This window comes from Mastigoproctus giganteus, chromosome 3 (genome assembly GCF_048544385.1).
Source record: "Mastigoproctus giganteus isolate SK-2022 chromosome 3, ASM4854438v1, whole genome shotgun sequence".
Taxonomy (NCBI): Eukaryota; Metazoa; Arthropoda; class Arachnida; order Uropygi; family Thelyphonidae; genus Mastigoproctus; species Mastigoproctus giganteus.
The window spans coordinates 54,148,350-54,167,367 of record NC_143577.1 but is presented as its reverse complement, the minus strand read 5'-3'; the positions used below and the strand labels follow the sequence as shown (position 1 = coordinate 54,167,367).

The 19,018-nt window shown below is 38.9% G+C and overlaps 1 protein-coding gene across 1 annotated transcript in view; it reads right to left on the bottom strand.

The window, feature by feature from the left end:
• Window positions 1-368: 368 nt before the first annotated feature.
• The window catches only part of cad (caudal type homeobox), a 43,788-nt gene continuing 25,138 nt past the window's right edge, over window positions 369-19,018 (bottom strand). The window contains exon 2 of the mRNA XM_090369984.1: window positions 369-700. Within this exon, the coding sequence (XP_090226110.1) occupies window positions 369-700 (332 nt within the window). The remainder of the gene's footprint in view (window positions 701-19,018) is intronic.

Here is a 19,018-nt window from a genome sequence, read left to right as displayed (position 1 = left end):
CTGTTAATGATTTCAAGCAGATCATCGATATGTACAAAGAAATCTATTTGCAATTTTCATAACAACCAGGTAACACTAAACACTATCTACATGGGTGATTCAGATGTAAAATGTTAACACTGAGCATATTAGCAAATCACCATTTCACTAGATTCATCCAAGATCTATTGCACATGCGCACATATCTGATCTGCGAACATTTTCCAATTGTAACTGATGACACATTTAACATATTTAGAAGAGAAACAGTTCTTTCTCTTCGTTAAAGTTTACAAAACTTGGTTGTTGTTTTATGAAAGCATTCCAGTGAAAGTGTGGTGATTTAGAATTACTTTTGAATCGCTACAGATGGAATACAGGAAGGACTTTTAAGAATGCGTTTCTGTGTCTGCTCCAATTAGAGGTTTATAAACAGCATTGATATTTATCGCAGTTAGGCTGTTGGGAAGATGGAGATTTTGCTGGAGTTGCTCTTTTCCTTTTTGCATAATCTCTTCTCGTTTCTTTGCTTGTTTCCTTTCTTTGGCCCTACGATTTTGAAACCAGATCTTTACTTGTCGTTCTGAAAGACCCAACATACTTGCCAATTCTGACTTCCGTCGGATAGTTATGTATCTACTGTAGTGAAATTCTTTCTCCAATTCCAGCCGTTGATGGTCGCTGTAAACCACTCTATATTTATCTTTTGTGCGCGTTTTCCCTGTATAAAAAATAACAACAAACGTTAATTAAATTCTCCAAAGTAGTCAATAAAAATCATAAAAAATAAATTTGTTCATATCAATTTTATAAAGACTTAAACTCGAAGAAAATTAAATGTACAGGTACAGGTATGTTTTTATGAGCCAAGGAACGATTAAAAAATCTCTTACCACAGAGAATATGTAAATACTAAAGCATATATTTCAAAGCCAAACAAACGACCCTTTCATCTTGACTGCACAAGAGACGGGAAGCAGTCGCTTCCTAGCAACAACAGAATTAGGGGCGGCGACGAACACAACCGGCCAAAGTAAATACGATTCTTGTCACATTAAAGGCTGCCGGCTGCCGCTGAGCTCCAGTTATGGCCTCGCTATCTATGCCTATCTTACTTAACTTCACTGGAATTACTGGGGGAAGGGGAAGTCAACATCGTACCAGATGCCGTGTGCACCACACGGGGCCAGTGTTCGTACAGCTTTTAGTGCGGCATGCCTTATTGTTTGAGGTGTCGACACCAGGTTAAAGTTGTTCACCACGATAGGAGGTGATACGGGTCCTGTCCTCTATTCACACAGTTGGCTGCCAGTGTGAAAGAAGCCTAGCTCAAAATAAATGATAATGTTTGCATTATCATTGAAGCACGTCGCGAAAATCCTGCTGTGATAAGGACAGCAAAGCTTGGACGGAGAGTGCAGGTAACAGCGATCGTTACAAAGAGGCCGAAGCTCTATCGATAATCCCTACGCTAACCGAAACCCATCCAGACATGGCGCTACGAGGAAGGAAGATTTTGGATGTCGGCAAGGGCGTCTAAATGTCTCCGAAATAATCCAGCGGGTAAAACAGCAGTAACAAAAATTGTCTCCCTGTCTTTGTTTAAAAAAAAAAAAAAAATTCGAGAGCATAATACACACGAGCAATGATCTTTAAAATTCTTTGCCACGAGTAATAATAAAATTGACTTTGAACTTCGTGAAAAGACACACTAAAGTTTGACCAACATTTACTTCATTTACTATTACACCGGAATTTTAAATACCGCTTATTACTAAAACAGTTTATTTTTCTTCACTTCCTCTTAAGGAGGCTGTATGCGGGATATGTCCTTTAATTCACAACAGTTTATGATTATTGGTTATAAAGCAATGACTGGGTGGCTTTTGTTTACAACCAACCTTCTATAATGCTTTTCCGTTATTCGCCAATCTTGTTCAGGAAACATTCTGTTTCTGCGAATTTATAAGGAGGAGTGAGTGCAGCGAATGTAAAATTGCTTGTTTGGAGTTGCTTAAAATACTTAAAAAATATGAGTTCTAATAAACATATTAAGGTGTCGGACCACTTCCGACCAGTTCCTTGTGGGAAGCAGCCAGGAATTTGCGAGAAGATTTCAGGTGTCACCGGTTCAGCTGTAGAAGACACGCTAATTAGCTTCGCCTGACCAGCTCATCCCCAAAGGTGTCCTATCGGATTTCAGGCCTGTACTGTGGACCTACCAGGTACCTTATTCGACTTCGTTTCCCTAAAACTAGATTTGTACGCTAATCCTAACTCAGCCTCTTTCTTCAATCTTTTCACTACATCGGCTACGTATGGTTGTCGGACGCAATAGCAAATGGACGATATGACATCCGACGATTACGCCTCCTTGAATCTCCGAAGCGCCTTCAGCTCGTTTGTGATTTGTGCTACTCACTCCATGCCTTAAAGCGTGTTCCTCCTTTGAAACATATCTCATTCGCACCGCCCGCTTGCATTGGGAGTGTCCAAATCTTTTGGTAGAATAGTATACACTGCCCTACCATTAATATCCGGACACCCCTCCATGGATGGGGAAACAGGTCCCATGCATGCAACACGTCACAGAACCTGTTATAAATATGCACACTGGGCTTCGAACAGACAATTGCAAAAGTGAGCACGCAAGATGGCACGTTCAATAGAATTGACCACCTCAACAAATGCTAGACATCGATTAACATAGTGTGAGGAGCGCGAATCCTGGACTGTAGGGCAGTGAAAAAGTCCTATGGACAGACGAGTCGAGGTTCGCACTCTACCAGTCTGATGGCTGTTCCTGGGTGTGGCGAATGCCAGAGGAACAGTTCCTTCCTGATTGTATTCTCCCAACAAGGAAGTTTGGTGGAGGCAGTGTCATGGTATGGGGCTACTATCATGGTTTGGCATGGGCCCATTAGTCGTTCTCGATAAAAAAAAATTATGAATGCTGTGCAATACCAGGACAACCTGGACAATTATGCACTTCCAACATTACGGCAATACTTCGGAGAAGACACACGCCTGTATCAGTAAGAGAGCGCCGTGCCATACTGCTCGGGTCGTAACAGAGTGGTTTAAGGACGTGTGTGTGTGTGTGCAAAAATTGGATTGGCCAGCCCAGAAACTGATCTGAACCCCAACAAGCATCTTTGGAATGTATTGGATCGCCGGATACGTGCACGTTGAGATCGCCCAACAAACAAGGCCGAACTGGTGGCTGAGTTAAAGGCCGAGTGGAGGAACATATCACTTGACATTTATAAAAAGCTGGTTGAGAGTATGCCGGGAAGATTGAAGGCCGTCATAAAAGCAAAAAGGTTTCAGCACAAAATATTAAATGACACAATAAAATAACTTTTTTTTCTTAAGGTATATACATATATTCTGAATTTGATGGTTCATGGTCGAGATCGTTATTCCTATCCCACGTGGCAAATTTCAGAAAAAACAAAAAAAAAAAGATTAATGTTACTTCTATTACTATTTTTCCATTATTTATTTTTATTTATTCATCCTGATCTTATTATTATTTCCCCGTGATGTCGGGTTCCCACCCTGACGGGTACTGGTACCACGTGCACAAGGCGGTTGTTATGTCAGGCTATTATTACTATTGGTCAAGGAACTCACTATCATACAGGTGTTAAAATCGCGTCTTTCTGGAGTTCCTTATGGGAGTTCTCTGGGAGGCCTATTGCTGCTAGGATCCCTGTGTAGGGCCTTTGGTTCGTTACTTGTTCCATATGCCACATCTCTTTGACCTCCTGTCTGCATACTTCCTGAGCTTTTCTTCTTATGGAGGTTGGCAGAGTTGGGCACCGCAATGTCGATCACATAACCTTCTTGTGAATGAAGGTTATGTCCGGTCTGTTGTGTGGGATCATCCTAATTGTTATTATGGCGTGATCCCAATACAGCTTGTGGGTTAGGGTCTCTAGTACGACCTGTGGTTCGTATTTGTAATACGGTATACTTTCTTTGATCAACTGGCATTTCCTTGTTAGTTTCTGATCTATTATCCTGGCTACCTGGTCGTGGGTACGAGTGTACTCCGTTTGGGTGATCACTCTGCGGTGATGTGCTGGAGCGTTTCTGAGGCCAGCTAGCCTCGTCGACTTGTGTCATCTGTCATTCCGGGCTCATTGGCGATGTATTTTCAATAGTTTCTGGTGTTGATTACCTGGTCTTGAATGGCGAGCATAAATCCTTCAGTGTCGGGGAAGAGCGTTCCGCTAGTGAGCCCTGCTTTGGAAGCCAATTTATCTATGATCTTGACGGAGTCATTGTAGTGTCTGCCACGGGGTCTTCTTTGCCCATCTTTCTAGCTTCGTTTGTTCAGGAGGTAGAGGGTCTCTCATTTAGGTTGAGTGGGGTGTGCTGCATGTCTATGGCCTGGTAGAGTGACTCTGTGTTTATCTGGAAGTAATCTTTCAGGTTCTCAATCGGTTTCTTCTGTTGCTCGATTAGGTCTGTCAAGCCCCTTCCTCCTTCTTTCCAGGCTATGATCAGTTTCCTTCACGGCCGACTTCGAGTAGTGTCAGCATTTCTTGGTCATTATTGTCCTTGTCTTTCTCTTGATCTCGTCCAGCTCGGTATTAGTCCAATCTATGATCTCGAAGGAGTATGATATGTTAGCACTTGGACTGCATAGGTGTTCATGGCTTTAACTTTGCTTCTTCCGTTCAGCTTTGCTTGGAAGCAGATTTTTTGAGTCCGTGATGGCATTTTTCGATTAGGTAGGTCGTTTTATTCTTTTATTATAATAAAAGAAAAGAAAAGATTCATTTATTTTCATTATTATTTTTTCATCATTTATTATTTATTTATTCAGTTTATTATTTAATTTAACTATGTTAAGAGTATTAATTTATAAAGTCTACTGGACATTGTGATAGACTTTTTAACATCAAAATTAAATCCCCACAATAGTTTCTCACATATTGATTCTTCTTTTCTCTAACTGCATGCGACCAAGCAATGTTTTATGTACTCATTTCCTCGGGACATGCAAAATAAAATATCATTTTTCGAATAGTTCCTGTTTTCTTGCACACAAGGCGTGTCAGCAAATGAATTTACAGACTTTCGATCGTGTCTGGAAAAGTCTCTTCGGGGCATAAACACAAAATTTATCTTCGCTTGATAGAGACATTTGCAAAGATAAGAAAGCAACTTAATGATCTCGAGGATTAATAAAAGCAGAAGTGCCGAACACAGCCAGAAATCCTTCGGGGTGGTGATATTTTTCCTCTCCTAAAATTGTGGGAGCATTAACGATGTCGACAAGGCTAACAACATTTTTATTTCTTTTAAAAAGCCTTTCAGCAGTTTGCGTTGTCTCTTGCACCAGTCTATTCAACGGAGCAGTGAAGAAGAATTTATGAACCGACTGGTAGATGGAATTAATTATAACTATTTATCTAATCCACCTATCCATTATTTTATCCTTTAAGAGAGAGAGGAAGCAACAAAGTGAGTGATGAGAGCCCCTTAAAAAGCGCCTTATCGGTCAGATCAAGTGCGCAAGTAAGCGTCAAGTTTCAAGTGAAAGGGTTGACCGGCTTTAAATCATTTTGGGTTGTGTTTGCATAGATGCCTGGCTGAGGTTTAATCCTTCCCGGACACCAGAGGGCAGTAAATCAATAAAATGAACCAAGCACGAGCTTCCTTAAGGGAACATAATAGCTCCATAAGGCGTCTTCCGAGATAAACAAAGTAATTTATGGCAGACGCCTACGAAAGAATGGTTGTCTTTTGGAGGTCCTTTTTTTTTTAACTCATAGGAACGCCATATTGTCTAACTGTTATCTTGGAATGGTAGTGGGGAGAGAAACAGAGTAGGGTCGCATGTCATTCTAAATCTAAAGGCAAACGCATTTTTGCTGATTTGGTGATGAAGGCGATTGCGCATCGGAAGGAAACTGTACAAAAACAAATCCGCAAGAATGGATTTTTCGATGAACTAACTTCATCCTTACGTCACACTTATTCTTTTCATCTTAAGATAGTTACACAAGCCAATTTTAGCACCTGCACGATAATAAATATGTATTTGTAAAGCTATGCAACTAAACGTATGGGATTAGAAAATTTTGGAAACACCACCACCCCTCGTAGGTAGCATAGTTGGTAGGATTGCCGTCCTCCCCATACCTGGTGGAAATGACCTTAGTTCAAATTTTTATGGGTCTTTTTCACAACGTGGCTGAGTTAGTCGATCTCAGGCGAGGGTAGTATGGGTTTTGCTCTCCCAGAAACTAAGGTTTTTCGTCCAGCAAACAGAAAATCAACATCAGAACACACGCAATTTACAGACAATGTATGCGGAGCAAAAATGACCTTAGTTGTCCATGCTCCTAAAAACCAAACCAACAACAAATTAACACCTATCTCTAATCAGCACAGAGAATAAAAGGGGTCGATCAAGAAGAGAAATACGATAAAGAAAAAAATTCCATTCTTTAAGAGATGGCAGATGAGGTGTTTCAATGACGACCCGTCACATCATTGAAACAGGACTGTTCTAGTTTGCACTCCTTTCAATTCGATGAAAAACTGGTTCAATCTCAGTCTTGTTTGAGATTCTATCTATCTATCTATCTATATATATATATATATAACTTCAGTAAACTCACCCCCCACCACAGCGCTGTAATTTTGTTTTTGGATTGGCTGTAAACCTGTTCCAACAGGTAATAAATTACCACTTTAATGTCCCATACGTGAATAGTTAATGCGCAGTTTAAATTATGATAAATAACTGAATTGACAATGCGTGTCTCTTTTGTAGCACACATCATAAATAAAATGCCTTTTCCAATTAATAAAAATATTGTTAAAACAGATTGGGACCAATCTGTTTCAATATTACATCCAGCAGGCTGCATATATGCTTTATGTAGGAGCACCATCATTTAGGGATCGGTAAGTTATCAAATTCCGAAGCGCCAAGTGGTATTCAAATCCATTTTATGTATCTATACTGACCAAAACCATGAATTCATTTGTTAGCCCCATGTTAGCCCCACTTCGACCATAGGGGGTCCAGGGAGGATCTAATTATACAGGAACCAAACTGATCCATTGCTTGTATGGTCCTCACTGGTAGGAGGTGATTATCGTCAATAATAATCACCATCCTACTATACTATATGGAAAAGACATGGAGTGGAATTCCGTCAATGAGGTGTGGAATTTTTTAAAGAGAAATTCGTATATTTTGTTCAGCAAATAGCACACAGAAGAATGCATACAATTATACAGGAGTCATGGTTTTAGTTGCTCCAGCACTTAACAGAAATCTAACCCAATCAAGGCTTAACACACTTTATGTTCAAATTCCAAATACTGGGTATGTTGAGTGTGCACAATTCTTTCAAGCGTTTTAGTTATGCAAATAGATGAAACAATTGGTTAATTAGATGGACCTTCCTTCCCAGAGTTGGAAGGCTAAATTATTGAGAGGCCCCAGGAGTCTGGAGATCGCTTACTACCTGCATGTGTTGTCCAACCTACGAAAATAGTTTGTCAAGTGATAAAGCGCCAAAGTAACTTAGGCTATGTGGAGTCAGCATATTGCGTGTAATCTTTTGTTGGTTTGCTGGACAAAAAGCACGAATTTCGGGACAAAAAACCATGCAACCCTCGTCTAAGATGGACTTACTGTTACAGTCCTAGCTTCATTGATAGGATTCAAACTTAGGCCTTCTCCACTCGGTGGAGAGGAAGGTGATTATCTCCACTGTGCTAACTACGAAGTCAAATTTGGAAGGAGGATGTGTCAGGTTTGGGTATGTTTTTTCCACCCGATACGATGTAGGACTGTTGTGAACCGTGGTTTAATGAGAATCATCTCGGAGTGGACAGAACAGAGCGCCGATCTCAACGCATTAAACACATTTCATATGAAGTGGAATACACAATTAGTTTTTTGAATACACAATTAGTGGAGCTCAAGAATGCTCATGGAAAGAGGATTGGGGCACAATACCATCTGCTTTCTGCCAGAAATTATCAGAACGTTTTCTATGACCATTAAGGCAATCATTATCGCCAAGTGTCCCAACACGCTATTATTTTCTTTCAATACATGCTTTTTCTTTCCCGACATAACCACGCGGGTTTTGGTACTATAGTATAGTTCGGTAACAAGTATTACTGTTCACAGAAAAAAAAAAAAAAAAAAAGGCGAGACAGTACCTCTCTTAGCGAACCCACTGCTTTCATTTCTGTTGGTACGTATTGCAAATCTGGTTTAAATCGGATTGTAAGCGGAAGTCATTATACACATAAACCTATCATCCCCCCAATCCTCCTTTTTGGAAAGTGGGCTAAATAGAATAACCTTGAAAATTTTAATTTAAACTAATTTTGGTATCTCCTCTTAAATTGTGAAGTCTCTAGGAAACGTTCTCAACATCAAACTATAATTTTTAAATAAACAGTATCTTTTAACTTTATGCAGGTTTTTTGAAAAAGATCAATTCTCACTAATTGTAATTCAAGCGAGACCTTTAATTAAAAGAGATTTTACATTTTTTTTTATCTTTCGGTTATTTAAAATAAATATGTATTTATATAATTTAAATTCATCGTGAGAAGTTATTTTATGCTCACCTTGAATTTGATTTTAATAGTTCAGGCTTATCGTGAGAGTGAACACTTGCAATATTTGTACAACATTGTAATCCGTGTTAAACAGCTGCATCAAAATTGCCCTCGTGGATAGCACAATTAGTATAATCACAGTCTTCCACACAACAGGCCTTTATTGGCCTTTTTTCACAACGTGGCTGAGTTAGTTGATCTCAGGCGAGGATAGCATGGTGCTTAGAATACCACCATAAAAGCTGAACTCGGACAGAAGTAAACCCAACAGAAGTGGAAGTTGAACAGATATTTTACGATGATCTTTATCTAAAAATCGTTCAAACCACCAGGTATCAATGAAGAGTGAGGGTGCTGTAAATTATGTGATATGTCAACTCGGAGAAGGGTATATGGGGAGACTATTGAAGCTTAGCAAAGGTTAGGCTTCAGGAGTGGATGGTTAATGAGATGACCATTACAGTCCAGGAATATTCCCCTCTTCTGGAATAGAGAAGCGCTCACGTCTCCCCAGTCCACAAAGATGGTGCGAAAGAAATCACAGACAATTGTATAGACTAGTGAGTTTGATTTCAGTGGTGGGTAAGATCATCGAGTCTCTTCTGTACGGATAGAATACAGTACCAAATCTATAGGAATAGTATTTTAATGGAGCATTGCATAAGTTCGTGAAGGGGAAATCTTGCCTGGCCAATCTAGGTAATTATTATGACGAAGTCATAATAATTAAACGCCAGAGTCAAGCCATTTTACTTCAAAATGACTTTGATCTGTTGCACATATGGTCGGAAAAACAAAACTGAAGTTTAAATGTAAGGTTTCGCACTGAAGGAACGGAAATCTACTAAGCTATGCAGAGTGGAGTTAAAAATGGTCCACGACGAAGAAGACTTGGGGATCACGATTCACCCAGTCATAAAATTTTCCACGGGGTGTAAACAACTGGCTAGGTAGGCACATGGTGTGCTGTTTATGATGCAAGCCCTCGTGGGTAGCACGCTGGTAGGATCGCCCTCCTCCCCACACCGGATAGAAAAGACTTCAGTTCGTGTCCTGTCGATGAAGTGAAGAACTTTTATGGGACTTTTTCATAACGTGGCTGAGTTAGTCGGACTCGAGCGATGATAACATTGTTTTTTCTCCGAGAAACTCGCGTTTTTCATCCAGCAAACAGGAAATCGACCACAAGACGCACGCAATTTACAGACATATTATATACGGCACAATATGGTCTATGTGGTCCTATAACAACGACGACCATGATATATAATGAAGCTCCGCTATTGGGAAAAGGATGTCATCATTCCTTTGTATATGACGCTGGTGAGACCGCATTTAGAATATTGTGTTCAGGTCTGGAGGCCACAATTAAAGAAAGACAGAACTTCCAGAAAGAGTTCAGAGAAGAGCAACCAAGGCAGGTAAGGGATGCTAATCGATGTCATTTTTGTAGTTTGGCGGTTAAATTCAAAGCGGGATTTGACTGGCACTTTTTGGGTACGATGAATAAGTAATAGAATTTTTATTTTTGGCAGATGCATAAAGCATTTCCTTGAATCATTGACTAACACAAATTACAGTACCGATACTAAAATGATAAGGCCCAATAACGTTCAAATTTATCATAGCCACACAGTAATTAGAATGGCATAGAATCAGCTTATAAACTTTTCCATTTAGTCCGAAATTTACGTTTAATAATTCGTACATGCTTCCATTTATCATAAATATTAAGATTACATTTAAAAATTATTTCAAAAATTTTGAAGAATTGCTTTTTTTTCTTCAACCGCTAATTGTATTTTAATAAAAGTACAATTAGGTACACCTTTTATTTTATTAATACCCACAATTATTATTATCCTACAACTAAATATTTCTATAATTATAGTGAAGGCTAAATTCAATGGGAGTGTCCGACTGAAAATTCTCAATGGTAAAAACTTTTAATGTTTATGCTCCAGGGCAAGCACCAGTTCAGGAGTTTACAAAAAATCATGAATATAAATAACGGTTAATCGCATTTAGTAGTCACAGGCTTGACTCCCGGTCTACTCAAAGAGCGTGTGCTGCTGCATCTCGCCTTTGACCACTCGGCTACATCAGGCCAGGTGGCTTTCTGAGACAACGCGAAGCACTTTGCCCAACGTTCTCACTCTTGAAAGCACTTCTGGAAACACGATTTCGAAATCGCCGAAAGCTGAGCCCATATTGAGACATATGAAAGGTCTATTGGTTTAAGGATTTCATCTATACCCGTGAGTGAACCATTTATAATGCCGCTGAGATCTGTATACAACCTCTATCGTAAACTGATGCCATTTTTGCACTATAGGATCACTCACGTTCGGTTGGTTGGTTGTTGTAGTGGTGTTTTAGCTGATAGTGTCTGGTATCCACATTGCGCCATATAATATGTCCGAAAATTACGTGTGTTCTGTGCACGATTTGCTAGACGAAAATCCCGAATTTTAGGGAGATAAAACCAGCCATGTTACCCTTGCCTGAGACCGACTAACTCAGTCACGTTGTGAAAAGACATTGACGAGATTCGAACTCAATCTTTTCCACGCGGTGTGGAACGGACGGCGATTTTACTGTGCTACTCACGAAGGTCTTTCATGTTCGCTCCAACTGAGGACTTCTCGAGCGGGCCCTAAACTTGTCTGTGATAGTGAAATTATAGTGCGGAAAAAATGGCATATTTCGTCTAAAGCCAAGTGGATGACATTCGTCGCTGAAGAAGTAATTTGCATGTTATAAGGTTAAAAAATTTTTTATCGACGTGTAAAGAATAGTTTTTATATAAAAATTGCAAATTTCTAGCCCATTCCAAACACCAAAACATACGTTTAACAGACTAATAAGATAAGTGTGACAGAGTTTATGTGTAGGTAAACTATAAGAGTTTAAACTCTGCCACATAGTGTTCGGTATTTGGAATGTGCTAGAATGGATTTTGTCAATTTACAAAATCCAAATGTACAATTTTGTTTCTGTGGATTCTTACTCACGACGATCCCAAGCTCCACAATGGACAAAAAATAAATCAATACTTGTTTTGAGTGGAAACAGAAAGGTTTCTAATACAGTTCACGAAGACATGGTCGCTTGCAGCATAACAAAACAAAAATCCCAAAATCGTAAATGCCCAATCAGAAAATCTGTGATGTTTCCATGTGCTAAAAATTGGGACAAGACCATATTATAGAAAATGAAACTTGATCACTCGTATCGAAATACGATAGTGGCCTTTCGAACTCATAAACCAGAAATACAGCAAATCGATATAACTGGTAACAGAAAATGCCCCAGTTGATGACCGGAGGAAGTTTTCTTTAAACAATAAACGTCATTACAAAAATATAAATGAAAATATTTGGGGTATGTTGCTTTCCAGTTACTGAAATATATGGACTTATTATACTCGTAACTGTTCTGTTTTCAAATATTTCTTTCTAATATAGAATAGAAACAGAATACAGAAATTTGTTTCCGAGTGAGTGCAAGTATATAATTTGACAAAAAAAGAACAAACAAACAATCCTCTATTAGAAGATTTAGGCATTTTATATATTTACCAAAAAAGAGGCATCCATAAAAAAATCATTAAATGAAGTCCTCTCATGCAATTCTTTTTTTTTTTTTTTTTAAGTTCATTCATGCAGTGAACATGCTAAAAATATGACCCTGCTCACCATCAGGCAAAAGAAACGTTCCCGACGCGGACACAAGACCCGGATGAGAATGACAGATCACATCGAAATCCCTGGCAACCGTGTGTTTCTGGTTCCCACCTGGAATGAATAAGTTGGGCATAATCACTGAAAGACACTGGAACAAAACAAAAGGCATGCTGTTTGGAGAGTAAATATGTATAGAAAATATTTAAATAGCCTATTGAGGCATTAAACACATACAAAAATAATTCTTTCATCAAAAAAAGTCCACAAGAGAAAATAGCATTAAAAATGAAATTGAATTTCGATCAATCTTCATTGTAGATGGTTGCATTCCCGTTTTTAATTTTTCTTGCTCGGACAAGAAATACTTCGGTTTATTTGGGCAAAACGAAATCGGAAATAGCCAATGAAATTATTCCTAATAATCGGAAAACGTTAATGCGTTTTAACCGATTCTCTTCAAATCATATTGATGGACATTGATTCTAGGTCAATTAGCTCATCTGGAAGGAGTCCCGCAAGGAAACTTCCTACTCTTCCATCTGAGACCAGCTAACTCAGCCACGGTGAGAGAAGTTTCATTAAAATAAAGCAACGTGTGCCCAACAGTCTTTTTGGAATTGATTTTAATTAACTGCGCTTATGCAAATGATGCAACGTTATTTATACTTTCGGTTGTATCGATTATTTTCAGCCCGAAGTCATAACAATTCGTTTTATTCGACCGACCGCCAGCCAACACCGTGGATCGCGAAACCAGATATCAACCCTCGGACAAATGTCGCGCACAATTTCGGATCGTGGAACCGCTCTGCGGATGGTAAAAGGTTTGTCATCGGCCACTTGTCATCCTTTTCCTGTACGACTAAAGCAAGTTGTCGAACGTCGGCTGTAACTCATTCTTGAGGACAACGAGCAAAAGTGTACGCCGCCGCGTGCATCTTTACAACCCCCGAGGGGCGGGCATAAATTTTCTCACTGCCCGTCTAAACCGAGGTGTAGCATCGGTACTTACAGCAATAACGGCAGGGTGTGCTCGCAGCCGGGCAGCGAGAAGCGAGGAAAGGAAATCCCTATGCAATTTGTTCATAAGTCACAACCCACAATGGGTCGTTCAAGTGCCTGTTAAATAACCAATAATTTATACGCAACGAGCGTCCTTTCCACGTGGCTCTGTGTAAGGTCAACAGGATTATAGCGGTTCGTACGGAACGGCGTAGTAAATCGCTTTAAATGTACGCCGTCACCTGCACTCCGTGATTGCCGTAACATCTCTATAAGGAAAATCTGCGCACGCAACGCCGACAGGGGTTAAATCCTTTGGACATTCGATTTGAATGACTGCAGTCATCCGTGTGTTAGGTCAAAATCGATTGCAGGATAGAATTTGTAAACATAAATAAATTGACGTTCATCGCCGGGACGAGACGGATAGATCCAGAAGCCTTTACGTATTGATCGCGATTGTACCATGGTTTTTCTGAGGCCACATTCCATGTTGGGACGTGCAATGTTTGTGGCAGCGAATACCATCTTCGGATATTCTTGTGAACACTCCTGGGCAATCATAATAATAATTATTATTTTTTATACGAGTAGGTCCTTATTTTCACACGTAACCACTCCACAGTCCACGCAAGTCAGTGACTATGTAGCAGAAAATGAAATGTTGATCTCTAGAAGTCTGTAAATCCGTCAAGTCCGATCTGGATTACAAAGTCCAGCAACGTAACAGTCAATCCACTTCATTCTGTTTTCGTACAATTCCCACAACCGAACATTTTATGCGCCGACTCATGTTTTTTAATGCTGTAAAGTTTTCTTAAACCTCAGAAAATCGGTGGTTGACTATTCATAGAATAGACTAATGTGACCAGTGTTCTGATTCTGGGACTCCTTTACCGTCATAACAAGCTTAGTTCTCTTCATGTTTGAGGCTGTTGATTTTGTGTTCTTAACCTTTTGCAAATGCATTCCTTGAAGTTCTCAAAGAATCCAACTTTAAAATTCTGATTATGAATTTAAGGGAATGACCCTCTTCAAATGAGCATCCTGTACCAGTGCTCCGTATCGTACTTCAGAGAGTGCTGGCATCCCTGCCCAAGAACTACTTGCTCTGGAGGGTGTTCGCCCACTTAATTTGACTTAATTTAAATACGAATTAACCCAAAGTATATTAAATTCATCTCAACGTATTACTGTAATTCGACTCCTGTAAATTATTCAGTTATTACAATCTTTATTTCTTAAATCTAAATGATTTAAGAAATAACTGAATAATCATTCCTGCAGTGTTCGGGGGACTAATATTGCTGCTACATCTTCTAGGCACTGCCTGAAATGTGGGCAAAATAAAGATGTAGTTCTTCTCTTGTGTCTTTGCAGAAATGTTTTTTGTTTATTTTTGGGTCATATCAAGATTCTGGCCACTTTAAATAGTAAGATCTTTCTTATACGTGAATTTTTTTTTTTAACTATTATTATCCGGAAAGTGTATATCAGACCGGCATTCAGTTTATGCTGGTACAGTTAGATTATGAATGCCCTCGTGGGTAGCACAATGGGAAGATCGCCATCCTCCCATACTGGATGGAAACGGCCTTAGTTGAATCCCATCAATGACTCGAGGAATTTTTATGGACATTTTTGACAACGTGGCTGAATTGATCGAATTCAAGCGATGCTTGCGTGGTTTTTCTCCCGGAAACTTGAGTTTTCCTCCAGTAAACCGGCCGAAGAACACACATACAAAATATATTAACGTGTCACGGTTCAATTGCGTCGACGCTTAACGCTAAACCTGGTGTGCTGAATTATAAGTATTTACAGGGCGTACCACGATGGTATTCATGATAATAATTAGTATTATTTGAACGGTACCGGTCACTCCCGAGGGAATATTTACAGTTTTCCTAATCGCTGGATAAGTCGTGGTGAACCCCAAATCATTGATGTTGACAGGCCTTGCATCTCTTAATTATGGAGTCACGTGAAGATCTTGGTGTACGAAACAAAGATGATTCGCGTATACTACTGCTTCGTCGTATTTGTATAGTAGTACATACACAACACCATCCTGAGAAAATTGCTGCGCTATGATACTTATGCGTGCCAAGAAGTGCATGGAAACTCAAGAGGGCATTTTGAATAATTATTATTGTGAATTGTACCTTGTTTGATTCTTGAAATGTATGAAAGCACATTTTGTGAGTACTTAATATATCTAAGAACAATTTACACCGGCACGTAAACTCCCAAAAGAATAGGTTGAATAATTATGATTGTCTGAAGTTAATGGTGTTGTATGTAGTGTAATTTCATCCTCCATATTTAATCCAATTTCTTCATAATTTTCTTATATTTCGTTACCTCGCAATAAACTGCACAACAAACAGGAATTTTAGTATAAATACTAAAATCTTAGTAACAAATAGTTTTATGAAACAGATATTGAATTCCAATAGCTTTCAATATTAATTTCTTTTTCTACATTTCTGAAAACTAAATTAGATGGCAATTGACCCAAGGTTAAAAGCGGAAAATTACATCTCTCACTTTTGTATTTGGAAGTGTTTAAAAATATTTAGGACATGTGTGACAAGCAGTGTTCAGACTAGATTTACTTTATGGATTGTTAGTTTGCTTACCAATTATGTCGTTGCCAGACCTAAATACAACAACCCACAGGGTCTCAAGTTCTGGGGTCACAAAGACCTCCGAACTCTTAATGCATGACCATCTGGGTACCAGCGACCCCTTACCAGAGTCAAACAATACAATTGTCCTCCCCCTCCCTCCAATTGCTGGTCATTATCCAAAGTTTTATGTCCTTCTTTCATTAGCACGCACATTAACTTGGAGGGGACAGTTTATGCCTGGAGCAATGGCCATAACAGAAGGGAGAAAACCAACTGGACAGCTCGTCTTCAGACAGCCCGCTAATGAGAAACTGATGTCAACAAGTCATATCTTCTTAATGGCCAATAATGGTTAGTAGGGTTATGAAGAGAAAAAATAAAATTAATTTTAAAATGACTAAAATTACAGTATAAGCATAAAACTGACAAAGTTTGAAGAGACTGATGGGTTCAGATGTAATTTGTATAAAAAGAATTTTTAGCTTCAAAAGTAAAATTTGAAAAATTAGTAAATAAAATCACGTTTTTACTGAAACCAATACCTGGTGTTGTGAATCAACTGCCTAAACCTTGAAAATTAGGCAATAGATATCGATAGTTACATCCAATAACTTTTCTTCTGAACTTAAACTTTTGTTTCTCAGGACCACACGTCCATGTCTTTCGATTAGACTTTCAAATGACAACGAACGTGAGCTTTTTTCTCCAGGAAGGGGGTAGGGTTTGCTCAAAGGTAAAATGAGTACGGAGTAGCGTGTACTACAATCCCATAACAAGACTGAGGGAATTCTTAAGGTCATATCAATTGGTGCAGCAGTTAGTTGATCTGAGGACAAGGAACAGTTTCCTCCCTTTTCCCTGTGAAAGGCCCAGAGTGTTCAACAAGGTTACTCCTACTTCTCAACCTTAAACCCATTCATGGTACTTGAGCAATAAGTTCTAGTAACCTTTGATGTTTTCAGTGACTATTAAAAATCTTGCACTGCGTATAAGTTATTATCAAATAACTTTTACCTAGAACAGATATTACAAAACAAATTAAAGATAATTTTAATGATTTAATAATTAAAATTAATAAATTTACTAATTAAACTAGATTTTTTATTATATCTGATATTTTACTTTCTAGAAAGTTTGATAAACAACAACACCATAATTTGTAGACAAATTTTAGGTATATATTTGGTTTATCGTAACAAAATATTTGCTTTAAAGTCAAAGCAAACAAAAAAATAAAAAAATAATAAAAATTAAAAATATGCTTTGCTTACAAAGCGAATATCTGCAAGTGGTTTCCTCAGCAGAAGAATTTTTTAAGTCAAAGAATTCTTTAATCTACACTAAGATCTTTCAGAAAGAGGATCCCAATATATTTCTATGGCCACCCACTCGGTAAGGCGGAGTGTAATGAGGGGGGAAGGCGGAGCTCAATAGGCTGCTAACGGCATCAGTTTCGCAGGAGACTAATCGTTCTCCCGTCACTGTCCGTCCACATGTGGAGTGGCGAGCATGCGGGCCCTTACGCAGGTGCTACCTACAACTGCCTGCTCCAAATGGCAGTTAAGGCGGGAGTTCAAAAGCTACCGCCTATTGTGTGACGGCAATAAAAGTAATTTGAAGACGCCTGTACCTGTCGGCACTATTAAGAACGCCCACAGTGTCCTTCAACCCACCCCAGTCCTCCTGCTATTAGAAAACAGCGAGGAATCCAGTAAAACGAGCAAACATGGAGACCGGTATTGGTTTAGGGCTAACACGGAAGCAAACCCCAGAAAATTATTATTGAGATGGATATTAGAAAAGATTTATTTAAATGTCTATCCTTTCCCTTTCTCCCTGCAACTGATCGAAATTGTTTTGACCCAACTTGCAAAAATGCGCTCCTTTGTTTTAATTTTTTGCCGAAGCTGCTTTATTTTTCAAACACAAGTCTTTTTTTAGTTTGTTTTTCTTTTTGATGAAAACTGCAACCACGAAATGTATTAGAACCCATAGTACTTAGTACCGTGCATGGGTTGGAGGATGAAAAACCGGAAGGTACTTGTTGACATTAAACTTTGAATTAATGTACTGTGTTGTAATTTTCGGGAGAAGGGAGGCTGGTCCGGAAAAACAGAAGTAGAAGGGATAACTGAAAGGGAAAAAAAAAACTCTGACTGAGTTTGGAGTTGGGCACAATGGTTGATCACTGGTTGAGTTGTGTTTGGACTGAAGAGCGTGGGAGAATTACATATTACAAATGCAGAACAGCGCCCATTGAGGTATCTAAAGAAAAGGCACGCAATACCTTTTCTGTAGATATCTCAATGGGTACTATCTTTGGCAGAACGTCTTATAGGCGTTTTGTCTATACAAGAGGGATTCGATTTAAGAGATTCGTGATTCTATCTAGAAATCTGAATATTATCGAAGTTAAATAGGAACAGAATAATCCTTTTTGCTAGATGTAAGACAGAACTGAGTTTTTCGATTTTTCGTTAAAGAATTATTTGAAAATTGGCATTTAAGGAATTTGTAGCAAAAATTAAGAGCAACGTTTCTCAAAATGGAAAGTAAATTTTGCTACCAGCAAAACTATGGATTTCCAGTCAGTGGAACGACATTTATAAAGGAAATAAGTGTTGTACACAATGTTCATTTTTGTCAATTTGTATCCTTCTTTGTTATCGGTTCCTCCCCCTCCTTGGTAATAGGACTGGCAGAAGCCCCGAATTAAGCGGGGAGAGCCCCGACTTTCGGCTCTTTATTCCATCTAAATATTTCCTAGGGATAACTACTTCACACTTGTACCAGAAAATAACCCGTTTCTTTTAATGCTGTTCACACTTGCTTGGTATTTCGATGTCAGTTTTTGTCTCTATTTAAGAAGGTTCATTGCTTTGAATGTCCTCTGGGACAGTAAAGTGATTTCGCTGATTATGTCTCGTTCAACGAAGACTGGGTTTCAATAGCATCGAAATTCTTAAACGCTTCTTTAGCGAGAACTACAGTTAGTGGAGTGAGGAGGATTTCTTTACCATGAGTCGTTCCTACCTTTCGGTCCGCAGAACATGCAAGTAGGCCTAAGCACACATACTTGACAGATCCAATACACACTGAGTGATC